Source organism: Prionailurus viverrinus, chromosome F1, assembly GCF_022837055.1.
Source record: "Prionailurus viverrinus isolate Anna chromosome F1, UM_Priviv_1.0, whole genome shotgun sequence".
Classification (NCBI taxonomy): Eukaryota; Metazoa; Chordata; class Mammalia; order Carnivora; family Felidae; genus Prionailurus; species Prionailurus viverrinus.
Window position 1 is genome coordinate 39,812,875 of NC_062577.1, and position 17,897 is coordinate 39,830,771.

The window sequence follows — 17,897 nt, forward strand, 5'->3', positions numbered from 1 at the left end:
CTTTAGTTGGGGTTGGACGAGTGGAGAAGGCAGGAGGCAATAGTGCCCCATCTAGGGGCTCATCTCTGGTCACTCCCTACCTCTTCTGCCAAAAACCTTTCTTCCCCATGTGCCTGGCGCCTTGAAGACATGGGTGTCCAAGGAGGAATCAATCTGACTCCTAATCATCCTTCAGCATCTGAGCCTTCATTGCCAACTCCTTGGTGCCAGCTCGGGGCCCTCGCCACGTTGACTACAACTCTAAATCTTGTGCAGGATACCCCTTCACCCCAGAGCTCCCTGAGGGGTGAGAATTGGATGAAAGTTCTCTGTGTAAGTGGGGAAACACAGGTCCCCTTCAGAGGTACCTCTAGAGGCCATTCCCTGCAGACCTGCAGCCGGGGGGACGCCGGGGGGCTGGGCTCTCTTCCCGTGACTCCTGGTGGAATCTCCCGTGTCCTCGCCCTGATGACATTGGCGGCCAATGGGGGCCGATGGCGGGGTGGGGCGGCCGAGGGGGATGTGAGGAACGTTGCTGGCTGGAGCCTGCCTTTGAAAGGAAGCTAGAAGATCAAGTGGCTTTGCCTCCGCTTAATAATGTAAGTGGTACAGAGGTGGGGGACACCGAGTTTGGCCTTTCTCCTTGCGGGGCTGGGGTGCCTGCACACCTGAGTAAGAAGCCACACATTCCCTTCTTGAAAGGAATGGGCCATATCCCCCACTTCAGGTTTCCCTTTCCTGGCTCAAGTCCCAAGCAAGCTCTGTTTTACAGCTGCACACTCTTTTTGTTCCTGAGAAAGTTACGGTGGCTCTTTTTGTTTGTTTTTTTTTTTTTTAAGCCATACTAGGGGGTTGGGAAAGGAAAGCTTGAAAAGTAAAATAATAAAAAACAGACCACTCTGCCGTTACAGGCACATAAATAGCTTCACTGTAGCCAGGCTGCACCCTCGTTTCGCCATAGCAACCTGGAGCGGGTGTTTATAGCAGCCTGTCACCCCGACTGGAAAACAGCTGCTGCCCCCGCCCCCCCGCCAGCCGCACCCCAGAGCAGTGGGCAGGTGCCCCCGAGGGGGTGCGGGGGGTGGCGGGGGAAGGCAGCCTGGGGTCCGGATGGGCCAGTGGCGGGAACACTGGGGGAGCCCAACGCGAGGGGTGGGTGTCCTTGGTTCCCAGGCTTCCCGTCACCTGCGGGCGGCCCCCTCCGTCTCTCACCTGGGGTCAGTCATAGGAAACAGGAGCGCAGAGGGCGCTTAGCTCCAGCTGGACCCAGGAGAGGCCTGGGTGTCCTCTGAAGCTGACGAGGTGGCTTGTTTCAACTTACGAATAAACCTTGGCTCCTGTGGCAAGTTCCGGGGAGTCCTCTCGAGTCCGTTTTCTCAAGGACTGACAGGAGAGGGGCTTCCCTGGGGAAGATCACGGGTGTCTGGGAAAGGGGGTGCCCTGAGATGCATGGAAGCAGCGATCGGCACCCTGGGAGAGGGAAAGGCAGGAAGGGATGTGTGATGTGACTCTCCTGTGCCTCCCCTGTCAGCCTAGGTCGGAGAGCACCTTCCGGACCCGGCCCCTATTCAAGGCCCCCAAAGTGCATTAACCTGGGGTTGTGAGAGGGGTTCCTGACGTTCCTCGCAGAGATGCCTCGTAACCTGTGCCGTGTCCTCTGTGTGGGCCCCAGACCCGCAGCCGCGGCACCCTTGTTAGGGAGCGTGTTAGATATGCACATTCCCAGGCCTGCCCTCCCCCGTCCGGAATCAGAAACTCTGGCCACAGCAGCAGCAGGGCCCAGCCATAGGTTGTCATCAGGCCTCCCGGGGCTCCTGATGCCCACTTGAGTTTGAGAACCACTGCTCCAGACCGGGCCGCGAGCGCAGAGGAGAATGGCCAGTTCGCTTTCTACGGCCGGGGGCTGCCGTGGTGGCCGCTGTGTGTGCAGTTTGTGGACAAGGACGGACAAAGCCGGGCGAGTGGGACGACATGTTATCAGGGAGTGCCCCGGCCCTCTTTCCTGATGCACGTCATCTTCTCAGCGTGGGGTCCTTGCCTGGGACTTCCAGGAAACAGCTGGGCTGGGAGAAGGGCTGGGGGTGGAGGGCATTCTCTGTGCTCTGTCCAGGGGACGCTGTCATGGAGCGGAGGGAGGAGATGGGACGGTCTTCCAGGCATGATGTCCAGCCTACTCTGACTAGGGTCACACAGGAATGTTATGGGGGACAGAGCAGCTCTGTGACACTCCCTTCTGGTGGCTGAGCTGTGGCCTTCTCAGGCCGAGGCCAGGGCCTTCCCCCCTCCCCTCTGGGGGCCCCCGCCAGAACCTGAGGCCTAGGAGCTAGCTACGAGGTCCTGCTCCAGCAGCCAAGGGAGACTGACCCTCCTCTCCCTCTCCACCAGCCTGGCATGACTCTGCTGAAATTCGTTTCTAAAAATAACCCAAGATCCAATCCAGCTGCTAAAAAGCCCCTTTGTTCCCTTGGAACCAAAATGTGGAAAAACCACGGAAAGCAGCCCCAAGAAAGGCGATGTGTGTTGTCCGAGAGAATATACATACTGGACATTTGCGTGTGACCGGCCAAGGTCTGCGTCCTGTCCCAGTTCTGAAGAGCTGCTCCCTGCTTAGGAGTGAGAAGCAGACACCCTCGCTGCCCCATATCCTGAGCATTTCCCATGAGCAAGTGGGAGGGCCTGGGGGAGGCTGCCAGCTCCCCTTCCATTAAACAACAGGCCTTCTTCCACGCGGCACCGTCACTCCCGCCTGCAATCGGCTCTCGTCGTCCTTAGTCGACTGAAGGGAATGGTCAGTGTTGTTTCGTCCTCCACATTGTTCTGAGCTCTGGCTTGCTGCGAACACTCCCCCACAGCCCTTGGGTCACAGGAGGCCACGGAGGTGACCTGGGCCAGTATGACTCAGATTATGTGGAAGCGGGTACATTCCCCATGGCTCCGAGCCTGAGGGACTGCCCTTTTTCATCCTGACCTATTGATGCTATTTTAGGAGAATACCGGAGGCGTGACATTGCCCTCTCAGGCACAGTCTGCTTTAGTGTCCCGACCCAGGCCATGAAGCCTCCTGTCTCCATCTTGATGGTTCCTGGAGTCTCTGACGTGAGCTGACTCTCAACAAGCCAGATGATTAGGAACAGGCTACCAACCGTGGGTCAATTCTTGGTATCGCTGCGTAGAGAAGTTTGTGCTGTCGATGGGCCCTACCTTTTCCTGCGCCCTGAAGGCATCAGGCCCGAACCGATAAGTTTGGTCACCGTTGCCTTAGTGTATCTTAGACAGTATAGCCCCTCGAGGACTGCACGGTCTCAGGATCACCATGTGTTTTGGATTTATTTGTTGGGGCGTCAGGTGCAGAGTATGGAGCTGACCGTACCATTGGTTCATGGCTCATTTTATCACTGGTCCATGAGGGGCCCTTTGTGTGTTCACCATTACCCCATATTCCACCTCTATCCCTGTCCTCACCCATTTCAATGGACTAATATGTATCTTTTGTTTAAATATGTGCCGTAAAGGGGCGCCTGGGTGGCTCAGTCAGTTAAGCATCTGACTTTGGCTCAGGTCATGGTCTCACGTGAGATATAAGCCCTAAATCAGGTGAGCTCGAGCCTCGCTTCGGGCTCTGCATTGACAGTGTGGAAGCTGCAGGGGATTCTCTCTCTCCCTCTCTCTGCCCCTCACTCACTCGTGCTCTCTCCCTCTCTCTCTCTCTCTCTCAAAAAGAGACTTAATAAAAAAAAGACTTTGCAAACTCTTCATCAAAAAGTAAATATGTCCCTTAAAATATAGAGCATTGCTTTAGATGATGTGTTTTCAATTTGTGTAAAAACTATTAAAGCATTTTCCCCACCCCCCCCCAACACTGTTTCTAAGATCACAAGTGTCCTTGCGTGTATATCTGATCTGTGCCTCACTGTTGGATTATATCCCCTGTTGTCTAGCACACATATTTTGCCTGTCCATCATTGGGACAGGGAATCCCAGGTTGCCTACCACTTCCTGTCACCACAGTAATGTCCCTGTGAACATCTTCACTCATGTCGCCTCCTGAACCTATATGATTATTTCTTTGGGAGATGCACCCACTAGTACATGACTAGGCCCAAGGTATACATAGACTTAGTTGGTTTGTTTGTTTTTTTTAATGAAGTCCCAAGTTTCATTTATTTATTTTTTAAGGTTATTTACTTATTTTGAGGGAGCACGCATGCGTGCACATGCGAGAGAGAGAGAGAGAGAGAGAGAGCGAGCAGGGGAGGGGCAGAAAGAGAGGAAGAGAGAGAGAGTCCCAAGCAGGCTCTGCACTGTCAGCGTGTAGCCCCACACGGAGCCCAAACTCACAAACCATGAGATCCTGACCTGAGCTGAAATCAAGGGTCAGATACTTAACCAACTGAACCACCCAGGCATGCTGCATAGACTTAGCTTTGACTTAGAAGTACTAGGCGACCGTGGAAAAGAAGGAAGAATTCTGGATTCCTGAGGCTTAGGGGTCAAAGGTGACGTATTTTCTCCAGAAAGATCCTTGGATGCTAGCACTGCGTTTCTACTACTGAATTGAAGACTCCTCAGCGTGGCCAACTTGGGGAGGAAAAGAGCGGGCACGAGAGCCTCATGTGTCCCTGCTTCCTCACCGGGAAGTGATGCTGTCTCTTCAGGAAGGGCGTAGCCTCTAGAACCCTGGTCCTAGGAGCTGGCTGAGAATTAGCATCAGGTTCCAGGACCTCGACCAGGACCACGGGTCACATTGTGCCATCCTGTGGTCAGTGTGGAGGCCTGGTTTTGGTGCCCCAGCCCTCACTTGGCTTCCTGGCATGGGCACGGCTGTTGGGTGACGGTGACAGGTGGTAACCCCCACCACCTGAACTTCAGCCAACGTACTTTCTTCCCACATGCCTCCAAAGGGCCTCAGTAGACGGAAGGAGGGTGTGTGCCCAGGTCTGCTTCTGCAAGCCAGGAGGCACTGGAGAAGAAATAGGGCAGGGCAGGCATGGCGGGGGGCGGGGAGGAAGAGCATGGCACCATGATAGGCATGGCTGCCAGACCCAAGAGGCAAGAACTGGCAAGAGTGATCTAGGATCTGGGTCATGGAAATAAGGGACCTGTGATGAGGAGGGAGCAGAGAGACCTCTGTGTGGGGTTTAGACGTTCAGAGAGAAGGGCCAGCCAAGGATGTTTCACACCAGCCAGGCAGCCTGCCATGTTCAAGCGCTTGCCAGCTCCCTTGACAGGGCATGGCCCTCTTAGAAGCATGGGAAGTGCCTGAGAGAAGTCAAACCTCAGAAACCGTGGGTGATGGCACAGGAAGTGCCCCTGCCGGAGACAGCAGAGAAGAGAATGTCGAGCAGGACCTCTCGGTCTCAAGTCTCTACTGAGGAGGTGTTCCCCTGACCTGTTTCGGAGCCTTTAGGGCTCGTGGGCAAGGGACAGAAAGGTTCACGTGGACCTTCTCATCAGGCTTTAGGAAGGAAAGCCACGGTTGGTTTTTTGGGTTTTTTCGGTTTTTCCATTTTGTAACAGCAATGTCCTTGTACTTGAGACAAGGCGGCTTGGATTCAACTAGAGCACAAGCCCTAGCTCTCTGAATCTTGATCTCCCTGCTATAAAATGGTGGTGCCCTCCCCGTGGGACTGTTGGTGAGGATTCAGTGAGACAACATACGTAGTGATGACCAGCCGGTACGTATCGGCCGCCACCTAGGCACTAAATATCGTACGTGTGTGTGTCTCTCTCATTTCCCCACGGAGTGCCTCCTAAGGTACCTGGCAAACCTTCTTTCCCTCCCTTCCAACCCCTCTCCCTCACTCCATCCCTCCCCTTGCATGATAGGGAGAAAAATAGAGCCTCACTTGGGAGAGGGAGACTCCGGATCAGAGAAGGGCACAGGGTTGGGGAGAAGAGGCGACTGGAGCAGGTTTCGTATCTCAGTTTGGTGCTTCCTGAGGAGGACCGGCCTGCCCCTCCACCCCCCTCGAAGTCTTCCCTCTTTCACGCCTTATGTCCTGCGTGGCAGTGACGCTGACACTCCAACCACAGCATCTCTGAGTGCTCCCGACTCGCTCCCGAGCAGAGGCTCTCAGCCTGGTGAAGAGGTCAACCCAGGGTAGAGCAGGGAACCAGAGGTGGCTCTACGAGGCAGCCCTCGCTTGCAGCCTGGAGGCCAGAGCTGAGCGTAGCCCTTATTATTCTAGGCAGGTCCGGCTGCAGTGCTGAGCCAGCCTGGTTCCCTGGGCCCTGGCCCCTCCTGTTCCCTTTCTCCTGTTTCCATTCATACTTTATTTCCCATGCATCGTGCCAGATTCAATAGGAGCCTCTGGCAGGGAAGAGTCAGGGTGTGGGCTCACTTTCAGGTCCTCAAAAGGCCCTACTCTATCCCTACACGGGAGCTGCCCTTTCTCCTCGTAGCCTGGGGATGTATCGCTTCTTTAGCGCCCGGGAAGGTTTCCAAGAGTAAGGGATTCCGTGGACAAAATTGGAGGAAGCAGAATGTCTGACTGTTGTTTATGGTTTGGTGGCTTAGGGCATGAGGTCCTTGTCTCTGGCAGCTGCCTGTTTCAGAACTTCCTAGCAAGTCGCGCCGCAGACTGAGTTATCTGGAAGCGTGGGGTGGTTTGTTTGTTTCTCAGGTATGTACAGGAGCAGGAGAAGGTCTGTTTCAGCCCCTGTGATGTGATGTAGTTGTGATGCGATGTGGTCGATTCTGAAGGAGAAAGAGCTGGTGAAGAGTCAACATTTCCTCTGGGTGGAAACGGTTATTTTCTCCACTCCAGAGATGCCTGCATTTCTGATGTTTGTCAGAAAATAAGGAAGTCCAGGGGTGCCCGGGAGGCTCAGTCAGTTGAGCAATTGACTTGATTATGGCTCCGGTCAGGATCCCAGGGTCGTGGGATCAAGCCCCAAGTCTGGCTCCGCACTCAGCATGGAACCTGCTTGAGATTGTCCCTCTCCCTCTCTCTCTCTCTGCTCCTTCCCTGTTCATGCATGCTCTCTCTCTCTCTATAAAATAAAAGATGAAAAGGGGTGCCTGGGTGGCTCAGTCAGTTGAGCGATTGACTCTTGATTTCAGCTCAGGTCATGATCTCACGGGTCTTGAGCTCGAGCCCCATATAAGGCTCTGCACTGCCAGTGCAGAGCCTGCTTCGGATTCTCTCTCCCTCTCTCTCTCTCTCTCGGTCTCTCTCTCTGCCCCTCCCCCGCTTGCTCTCCCTCTCTCTCAAAATAAATAAATACACTTTTAAAAAGGGGCACCTGGGTGGCTCAGTCGGTTAAGCGTCTGACTTTGGCTCAGGTCATGATCTCGCGTTCCGTGAGTTCGAGCCCCACGTCGGGCTCTGTGCTGACAGCTCGGAGCCTGGAGCCTGCTTCGGATTCTGTGTCTCCCTCTCTCTCTTGCCCCTCCCCTGTTTGCGCTCTGTCTCTCTCTCTCAAAAATAAGTAAACATTAAAAATTTTCAAATAAGTAAATGAAATTAAATATAAAAAAGAAGAAGAAGGAGGAGGAGGACGAGGAGGAGAAGGAGGAGGTCCAGACTCGAGGGAGGGAGTAAGGTATAACAAAAGGAGCACCAGATGGTCAAGGGTGCTGACTTGCCAAAGACTAAATCACTTTTTTTCTCGTTGGACCTCAGTGGCTTCATCTGTAAAGGCAGGGGGGGGCGGGGGGGGTCAAAGCTGTCGTACGTACAATTGATCAAAGACAATGTTTTCACCGTCATTACAAATTGTACAATGGATGTTACAAGACTTTGGGCCGAAGAACATTGAAATGATTCAATGATCATGTACAATAATAGGATGTCTTGCCCCTGTAGGTAGTGTTTGCTTTTCCGTCCTATCGTCCTTTAAGCTGGCAAAATGCTAGAAACTGGGAGTGAGCACATACCTTACCCAGAATGCCCCAGGGCTGCGTGACTAATCCTGACCTGACAAGAGGTGGTACCTCCCAGGCGTCTGAGCGTTGCGGCTGAGGCTGAGGCTGTGGCCGAGGGGGTGTGAGAGCACTTACAGATTATTCTTTGCCAGTTGCCTAATAAGGGTAGGGGCCAGGCAGACTCGGCAGCTGTGGAACGCTCACATTCTGAGAGCTCAGGGAGGCGTATGGGTGCCTGCTAGGCCTCCGAATTCCGGAAGAACGTCCTTAGAGATCCCCCCTTAAGCTGGGGGCCCCAGCTGACAACAGCCCCCTTGACTCTGTGTCAACGGCTTAGTGCATGACCTCCCTCCTCTGTAAGCGTCTCTAGAGCAACCCGAAGCAGACAGACCTCATTCTCTGCCACATGCCCCACGTGCTCTCATCTCAAGTGACCTTTTCTCACTGGTCGCCTCCGTGAGTGAAAAATTTCTCCCCTTTCATACCTTGAGGAGAGGTTCAGAGTAAGGAACTCTGACTCAGACCGTCCCTTCTTCTTTTCTAGAAATCGAAGGCTGCATAGCCTAGTGGTGTTGCCAGTGGTTACAACGTAGCTAATGGTTATTGCTAATGGAGCTGCCTTGGAATTTTCCATTCTTTCTGAGGGTTGGGCATTCCCTTTGGCAAGGAGAGATGGAGGGGGACGTGGAGCTTATTGTCCTTCTGTTTAAAGGGCTAAATACCAAAAGTTCATTAAGATCAAATTAAGCCTTCTCCCATCACTTGAGAGTGGACATACTGGGCACTGGTCATCTTTCACATAAGATTTCCAAGCACTAGGGGCTCAGTCAGTTAAGTGTCCGACATCGGCTCAGGTCATGATCTCGCGGTCCATGAGTTCGAGCCCCGTGTTGGGCTCTGTGCCGACAGCTCAGAGCCTGGAGCCTGCTTCGTTTTCTGTGTCTCCCTCTCTCTCTCTCTCTCTGCCCCTCCCCTGCTCTCACTCTGTGTCTCTCTCTCTCTCTCTCAAAAATAAACATTAAAAAAAAAAAAAGATTTCCAGCACTATTTCTATCTCTTATTCTAGTCCTTTGTCACTTTCTTGAGATGGTGTGAAGAGGTAGGGCTGATTTTTTTCCCCCAGGTGAAGGTGGGAGGAACTGAGCCCTAAGAAGGCCAAGTGACATGCCCCAAGGGTGCCTGGGAAGATGGTAAATCTGGTTCTGGATCTGCTACCAGTTAATTCAACAGCAACAACCACGACAACAAAATGAGCTGAATGCCCATGTGTGCAGGCGCCCTTATGGCACTGGGGATAAAGCCGTGAACACGACAAGTGCAAAGCTTAGCCTTCATGGGACAGACACTATAGTGGGTCGAGACAGGAAAAGTAAAGTCTGATTTCCAGTTTAGCACTCTGTCAGCACTGTTGTCAACATCCTCTTGAAAGGTTAAGGAGCTCTACTTAAGGGTCAAGATGGGCTCCTTACTGCTCTAGCCCTTCCCACTGCTTCCAGGCTTCGACGAGAAGCTGAACTGGAGGGAAATTCTGTCATATCGCCTATCATTGGGCCAGTCTGAATGAAGGGAGTTTGACACGCTGCCTCGGGTTCTCTCCAGACCTCTGTTCCCCAGGCTACTCTGATGACATCTAAAAAAGAAAAAAAGGAGGGGGCGCCTGGGGGGCTCAGTCGGTTAAGTGTCCAACTCTTGGTTTCGGCTCAGGTCATGATCTCACGGTTTCGGGAGTTCGAGCCCTGCATCGGGATCTGTGCTGACAGCATGGAGCCTGCTTGGGTTTCTCTCTCTCCCTCTCTCTCTCTCTCTGCCTCTCCCTCCTCTCTCTCTCTCTCTCCCTCTCTCTCAAATAAATAAATAAACTTTAAAAAAATTCTTTAAAAGAGAAAAAGCAAAAGGCAGTGTGATGTTTGAAAAACAATAGCAACAATAAAGCAAAGCCCTCCTTGCTTAGCCCTCTGTAGGTCAGAGTAGCTCTAAAAATCTCTGATAAAAGGAGGAGGCAGAGTGAACACTGGGGGAGGGAGGAGTACCCAACTCCATCCCAGGGGACCTGCCGGGAACAGGATTGGTAGGAAACTTTGGCCACACGTGATTTGGGGAAAAGTAACCGGTAAAAGAGCCCAGCCCTTTTCTGACGGTTCTTGTGCCTCTTTGCTCGCCTTCTACAAGTGAGGATGTCATCTATGTATTAGAGAGGGGCTGTCCCGAGATCCTTGCCACTCCCTGGTAACAACTCAAGTCACTGGGGACTGTCTAACCAGGGCTGGGCCCCCATGTTCTGGTGCCGCGTTCAGAAAGAGCCGCTTCACATTTAAACGGCTGCTGGGGCGCCTGGGTGGCGCAGTCGGTTGGGCGTCCGACTTCAGCCAGGTCACGATCCCGCGGTCCGTGAGTTCGAGCCCCGCGTCGGGCTCTGGGCTGATGGCTCAGAGCCTGGAGCCTGTTTCTGATTCTGTGTCTCCCTCTCTCTGTGCCCCTCCCCCGTTCATGCTCTGTCTCTCTCTGTCCCAAAAATAAAATAAAACGTTGAAAAAAAAAAAATTTTTTTAAACGGCTGCTGTGTGACGATGGGTCCCCCACGACACGCAGGAGCTGCTCTCTAAAGCTAAGAACAGGGCCAGGGCGGGGGGCAGGGGGAGCCTGGCCACCTTCAGCCCTTTAGATCCTCACCTGCACGTAGCTCCGCCCTTCCTCCCACTCAGAGGGGCCGCACATGCCTTTCTGAGGGGAGAAATGCTGATCTGAGACCCTCCGATGCTGACTCACACGCGGGCTAACCCTGCTTTCCTGCTGACCTTGCCATGGCCCTGGGTTCTATCTGAACTGATAGCTGCCTTATCCCCGCCACCCCGAGTAACACTGAAACCATACGCTGCAAACCTCCTTCTCAGAGGTCCTTCTGTCCCGTTTACGTAGAAAGGCTGCACCCTGGGGGCGCCTGGGTGGCTCAGTCGGCTGAGCGTCCGACTTCGGCTCAGGTCATGATCTCATAGTTTGTGAGTTCGAGCCCCACATCGGGCTCTGTGCTGACAGCTTGGAGCCTGGAGCCTGCTTCGGATTCTGTGTCTTTCTCTCTCTCTGCCCATCCCTCACTAGTACTCTGTCTCTGTCTCTCTCTCTCAAAAATAAATAAAAGCATTACAAATTAAAAAGAAAAAAAGAAAGGCTGCACCCTGGATTGCCAACTGCCAGAGCATGTTACTCTCCCCTTTTGGAGACGGCAAAAGCTTTTTGGAGGGATGGGGCTTATTAGCTCCAAGACCTGAACGTAGTCCCCAACCTGCTCACAGCTGCAGCGGGCTGGAGGCTGAGTATTCGGAGGGGCCCCGGAGCATCTGGGCATCTTCTGTCGGGTTGCCCTCCTGGTTTATCAATGTGGGTGTTGGGTACAGGGCGCGGGGTTCAGGGGCGCGGGGGGCAGACTGGCAGGCCACCCTCCAGGCCACTCTGGTCTGGACTCCTCTTCTGACCTCTTCTCCCCAGTTAGAGTTAAGATCAGACTAAAGGAGTTCACAGTGGGGCCCTCATATGGATAGATATGGGGCCCTCATATGGGGCCCTCATATGGATATGGAGAGCGTGAGAGCCATTAGGGGTTACAAACCTTTTATTTCCAAGTTCCTGAAGTCGCCAGATTGTCACTTGGCTTGAGAATGGCGTGATGTGAAGACTGGGGTATATCGGAAATTACTCCTCTCCGTGGGGGTGTACAGGCTGCTGGGGCCTCCTAGGGAGAGGCGGGCCCCTCCTGAGTCCGATCCCTCAGCTCAGGCCTCGGCGATCGGTTCAGCTCAGGCACCCGCTGTCATCTAAGCCCTAAAATGAGTACCTCTTGCCTCGCAGGTGCTGGATCCTCATGGCTGCTCTAATTGTTTTTGTCTGTCTTCGAATCTTTATTCCAGAGATCCAGTTGTCAGCGGTATCCAGGGAGCCCTCCTCTTCCTCCTCCTTCTCCTGCCGCCTCTCTACCACCGCAGTTGCCGGTTGTTGCTAAGGTAGCCTCCATGGTAACACGCACATCCTGTTTATACCTCCATCTGGGCAAGCTGGTCTAAGCTAGGAACCTACCTACCCTGGACAACGGCTTCCATTACCACCTGGGGACACCAATCGTCGTGACACGTGGTCCGGCTTCCACTCGGCTCCCCCATCCCCTTCCTCCCCTCGCTGCCGAGCTTCATACACAAAAAAGGATCTGGGCTAGAGGCTGCTACCCTGAAGCTCACTGCACAGGATATAGTCCAACTATTTCCTACCCAGGCTCCCAGAGAAGCAAGAAGTAAGAAGTGAGGCAGAAGGTCAGGAGTTCCTGACCAGTTGAAGGGAAGCCACATTTTCTCTGGTCGAGGGGCTGGGTAACAGCAGGCAGAATGACGAACCCAACAGAACGTACCTTGCCGGCCAACTCGATGGTTGAGAGCCACGAGCGGGAGTTTGGCTGCACAGTAATGGACCTGCGGAAGCTCATGGAGCTACGTTCGACCGACGCAATCAACCAGATCAACGTCCACTACGGGGGTGTGACGAATCTCTGCAGTAGACTGAAAACCAACCCCGTGGAAGGTAAAAACCACACCAGGGGTGGGGCATCAGAGGAAGGTGGCTAGTGTTCAAAACTATGGTTTCCCGGCTTCTCGAGAGGGCAGTAAGAGACCTCACTGGTGTATCTGGGTCGTTTGAGAAAAACACGGCCTCTGAAAGGAGGTGAGACCACGGAGAGCCATCTCTTCCCCAGCGATGGTGTTCGCTGACGGTCGGACTTTCTTCCTTTTTCTGTGCCAGTTTACAGAAAGGAGAGGATTTGGCTCTGCTTTACAAGTGTTTGTGTTAGAGACGCTTTTATCAGTAAGCGATCAAGTCTCTTATTCAGTATCAGTCTTTGATTACAGAAGAACTTAAATACAATTCTGCCCCACACCGATCTCACAGTGTAACTGGGGAGAACGGGCACAAAAACAGTGACCCAGTGCATCCGCCCAACGTGGCATCTCTCTATCGTGTACAGCTAGAAATAGGGGGGCAAATCACAGGGTAGTACCTACCGTACCTTTGGATTATTCACTTTGCTTCGTGTCAGGGAATTATTGATGACTTTTTTCAACCCTGCCTGGCACGCTTTAATATAGTTCTTCTTGGGGCGCCTGGGTGGCGCAGTCGGTTAAGCGTCCGACTTCGGCTCAGGTCACGATCTCACGGTCCGTGAGTTCGAGCCCCGCGTCGGGCTCTGGGCTGATGGCTCAGAGCCTGGAGGCTGCTTCCGATTCTGTGTCTCCCCCTCTCTCTGCCCCTCCCCCGTTCATGCTCTGTCTCTTCCTCTGTCTCAAAAATAAATAAACGTTTAAAAAAAATTAAAAAAAATATATAGTTCTTCTTAATGTGCTTTTAAAAGAGAACGGAAAACCTGGCTTCGTGCTTGCCTGGCTCACTTCAGTTGCCCAATAAGCCATGGTAATGTAAAATTTTGCCTCATCAGAATGGAGACAGAATCAAAGGAACCTTCCTTTCTCACTTATGCATGGTTATAGCATCTGTGTTACGGGGTCTTACTTGGCCCCGTCAGTGAGGCAGGACATGGCTGAGTAGCATTAGGTAAATCAGAAATCTTGTCCTTCAGAGCAGCTGGGTGGCTCAGTCGGTTGAGCATCCGACTGTTGAGCATCCGACTTTGGCCCAGGTCGTGATCTCGCGGTTCCTGAGTTTGAGCCCCGTGTCGGGCTCTGTGCTAACAGCTTGGAGCCTGGAGCCTGCTTCGGATTCTGCGTCTCCCTCCCTCTCTGCCCCTCCCCCACTCGCAGTCTGTCTCTGTCTCTGTCTCTGTCTCTCTCTCAAAAATAAAAATAAATATTAAAAAAATATTAAGAAAAAAAAGATCTTGTCCTTCAGATGCCTTTAGCCTCTTGAAGTAGACTATTTCTAGCCTTCCTTGGAACCTACATCATATTTTTTGCCAAGTCTAAGAAGTTTTGACCCCCAGCCAGTGCTGTAAGTTTGGACTTGGACTTGGACAAGAGTCCAAGTCTCTTTTCCAGACTCTTTAGGATTGAGAGAGAGCAAGAGCGAACGAGCGAGAGATTTTTATCTAGATATCTGTACATTAACATGTCTTGTTTTCTTCGCAATCTGAGGGAGCTTCCTTCCATGTTCTCTTGACTGCTAGAATCCAGTTTCCTACCTCTCATGAGTTCAAACACTAGCTCCCCCATTTACTGAGTATCATTGAACAGTTTACTTAACCGCCCTGAGTCTCTTCCTTCTTTGAAAATGATGTTAATACCTAGCCCATTCAGTTATCGGGATTAAAATATTGGGATTCCACGTACATATCATGTGCATCCAGCGCTCAAGCTTAGGATGGGTATTCAATTAATGAGCTGTCGCAGATTAAAATGGAGCCCACAGGGGCGCCTGGGTGGCGCAGTCGGTTAAGCGTCCGATTTCAGCCAGGTCACTATCTCGCGGTCCGTGAGTTCGAGCCCCGCGTCAGGCTCTGGGCTGATGGCTCGGAGCCTGGAGCCTGTTTCCGATTCTGTGTCTCCCTCTCTCTCTGCCCCTCCCCCCTTCATGCTCTGTCTCTCTCTGTCCCAAAAATAAATAAACGTTGAAAAAAAAAAAATTTTAAAATGGAGCCCACATGTCTGAAGGTATCTGCCAGAGTATGAGCGCCCGTGGAGTGTGATGTATTATTTCCTCTGGAGAGGTTCCTGTTTGTATGACTGCAACCAATGGCCACTGCGTCCTTTCACCTCTGGATGTCAAAGAGATCTAGTTCAGATGGCAGGGCTTGGTCGCTCTCCCACGGCTCAGTCTTTGCCCTCTGCCTAGAATCTAATGACTGCCCTTTGGGCACTGCTTCTTGTCAGCTAGATTTCTTTATTCTGCCACTTTTGTAGTAGTGTTGACCTTAAACAGAGGCTATTCGCACTCTATTTTCACTGAGCAATGCAGGCAGGATCTTCCTTTTTCCCCTTCCTATACCACTCTTGATGGCTTTGGCCAGTCGTTTCTCTCACAAAGCAAAGCTCAGGAGTCCAAATCAGTTGGAACCTGGGACGCTCCTGATAGAAGGATCCAGACTCTCCTCCCAGTTTTCCTAATCCATTTCTCATAGCTCCTCCCTGATTCCCAGACAGCTTCCATTCCATTGCTTTAATCTCACCATCAGACAGCAAATGTTGTCGATGTAACTAATGCCCTTAGATTCCTCCCCACTCCTAGTTTCAGACCTGTGGTGGAAAGCCATGGCTTCTGATGGCCTCTCCTGCTACAGGCCCCGGCCATGCCCCAAGGCCAGTCCCCCTACCAGTGGGGCAGCTGTCTGCCGCCATTCTCCTGCTTCCTTAGATCACAAGTCTGTATCCTGATTTGTTTCCGTGTAAGACTTAATCATAGGGCCGGTCCTGGAGCTGGGGAGGCAGGGAGTCCGAAAACAACTTTTCCATGAGTAATGTTTATTCCCCCGTGCCAACAATGACCTCCTCGCATGTGCGAGGAATGCGAGCATAGAAAAGGAGGCACAGAGGAGCTGTGACACAGAAGTCTCTCCCCAGACAAAGGCAATGCTGAGCTGTTTCGTGCAGCAGGGCCGAGAAAAGAACTTCACTCTCCAGGTGCCTCAAAGAGCGGATGCTGTAAAAAGCCAGCCTGGTCACAGGAGACCGCACTGAGGTGCCTAACAACCTACTGTAGTCCTGTCCCCTGTGGGAGGCCCCTGCAGACTAAGAAAAAAGAGGGATGCCAGGGTGGCTCAGTCGGTTGAGCGTCCGACTTCGGCTCAGGTCGTGATCTCACGGTTCGTGGGTTCAAGCCCCGCATCGGGCTCTGTGCTGACAGCTCAGAGCCTGGAGGCTGCTTCGGATTGTGTCTCCCTCTCTGCCCCTCCCCCACTTGCACTCAGCGTCTTTCTCTCTCTCTCTCTCTCAAAAATCAATAAACATTAAAAAACAAAAAGAATAAAGACATTCACCTGGTGCTTGAATTCTGGTAGTTGGTAACCTGGTGAAGTAAGGCTGGGGAAATTGGTTCCTAGAGTATGACCCTTCCTTTTTATTATCTGTTGGGTTGATAGCATCACCTATATAGATCTGACAGATTTTTTTTTTTTTTAAACCATAGCTTTAAGAGGCCTTATGGAACTGGGAGTTTATAATATTTATGACACGAGCATGGTTTTATTATACTGGATTTACACAATTCTAGAGGCAGGTGGGATTTAATTTTATTCATCCCCCTCCCCTCCTTCCAGGTCCAAAGGCTTAAATGCCTCCCCTAAGTTCTTACGACTGGGTAGAACAGAATAGACTATTCTTAGGCTAGAGCAGGAACACAGAGAGTCTCAGAAGCACAGGTAATTCAAAACTTTGCTCTATATTTCAATGGCTGATAAAATGTCTAATTGTGACCCAGTGCTAATATTACCCGTGGCTTCTGCCCCGTCAGTGGGCGTGGCTAGTTGGGAGCATGGACCGCTGTACCTCTGATTGCCTGGGGAAGCTGAGGCCTGGCCGTGCTCCACGGCAGCTGCTAGCACTCGCGGAATGTTCCTGACAGAAAATGGCGGCATCTTCGCCCTGCATAGTTACTGGGCAGCCACTAAGTTTGGGAAGCTGAGATTCTTTGGGGAGTAAAAAGCACGCGCGCTAGGATGGGCTCTTCCTCCATGTGCAGACTGAAATTGCCAGTAGCATTTTCTTTGTTTGCTTTTTTTATTTGAGAGGGAGAGCAAGTTGGAGAGAGGGGCAGAGAGAGAGAGAGAGAGAGAGAGAGAGAATCTTAAGCAGACTCCGCAGTCAACACAGAGCCCCATGCGGGGCTTGATCTCACGACCCTGGGATCATGACCTGAGCCGAAATCAAAAGTCGGACACTCAACCGACTGAGCCACCCAGCCGCCCTTCCAGTAGCATTTTCAATCTGGAAAAAAGCTGAGCACGTGATAAATAATACATGCTTACCCACAACTCTACTATATTACTATTAATGCTTCTAACACTAGTATTATTTACATAGGAAGAGATGCAAGAAATAGAAGTGGATGAAGTCATAAAAAGTTCTGGTGCTTCTCCCACGCTCCAGCAGATGGTTGTGTGCCCCCTACTTAGAGGCCGCTGCTTTAGAGAATGTTAGCGTAGGGGTGGGGAGGGGTACAGAACCAGGGGAGTGGATATGAGATGCAACGGACGTAAGAGGAAGATGATAACTGGCCTCTTTGATATCTTCCTCCCTGTCTTTAGGGCGGATCGCGTGTTTTCGGAGCACCTGCTTCTAGGGCACCTGAGCGGCCCAATCGGCTAATTGGCCGACTCTTGGTGTCAGCTCAAGTCATGGTCTCACGGTTTGCGAGTTCGGGCCCCGTGTTGGGCTCTGCACTGACAGTGCAGGGCCTGCTGGGGATTCTCTCTCTCCCTCTCTCTCTGCCCCTCCCCTGCTCTCTCTGACTCCCCCCTCAAAATAAAGAAACTAAAAAAAAAAAAAAAAAAAAAAAAAAAAAAAAGACTACCTGTTCTTAGGAGCTCATCAATTCCAGAAGAGAAGCATAGCCGAGCCACCTCTCTTTCCTCTGGCCCTCTGCCCCACAGCCATCACCTTCAACTCTTGTCCAGACACTCAACCGACTGGCTACCAAAAAGGCCAGATAAGTGATCCTGAAGGCAATGCACGTGGGCATGGCTGCAGAGGCTGGCAGTCTGGCCCTCTCTGCCCATCGTGCTTGGGGCAGATCTATTAGTGCTACTTTAAGATGTGAGAGAGACTCAAGCCAGAAGAACATCTTGGAGGGAAGGGAAGAGAAGGTGGGCAGGCCAGCGAAACAGCCAGAAAGCAGCTATGCTGTGATGTGAGAAGCTGAGGCAAGTCTAGTAACTTCTTCAAAGAAATACTGAGTACTTTACGGAGGGGTGGGAAAGGTTTCCACCAAACCCCAGGGGAAGCAGTCTCAACAGCTGGAATGAGGAAAATAGGTGATTGAGAAAGAGAGTGAAAGCGCCCTCCCTCGGAGCCTCCCCCCCTCCTCCACCCCCTGCAGGGGATTCCATGTTGCATCCTGGGAGTCCCCT

The 17,897-nt window shown here is 52.2% G+C and overlaps 1 protein-coding gene across 7 annotated transcripts in view; it reads left to right on the forward strand.

Annotated features, from left to right (window-relative positions):
* The window catches only part of ATP2B4 (ATPase plasma membrane Ca2+ transporting 4), a 98,582-nt gene that overhangs the window by 34,829 nt on the left and 45,856 nt on the right, over positions 1-17,897 (forward strand). For all 7 annotated transcript variants that reach the window (XM_047840115.1, XM_047840109.1, XM_047840112.1 and 4 more), the window contains exon 2: positions 11,749-12,409. In XM_047840115.1, the coding sequence (XP_047696071.1) occupies positions 12,217-12,409 (193 nt within the window). In that variant the 5' untranslated portion in view covers positions 11,749-12,216. The remainder of the gene's footprint in view (positions 1-11,748; positions 12,410-17,897) is intronic.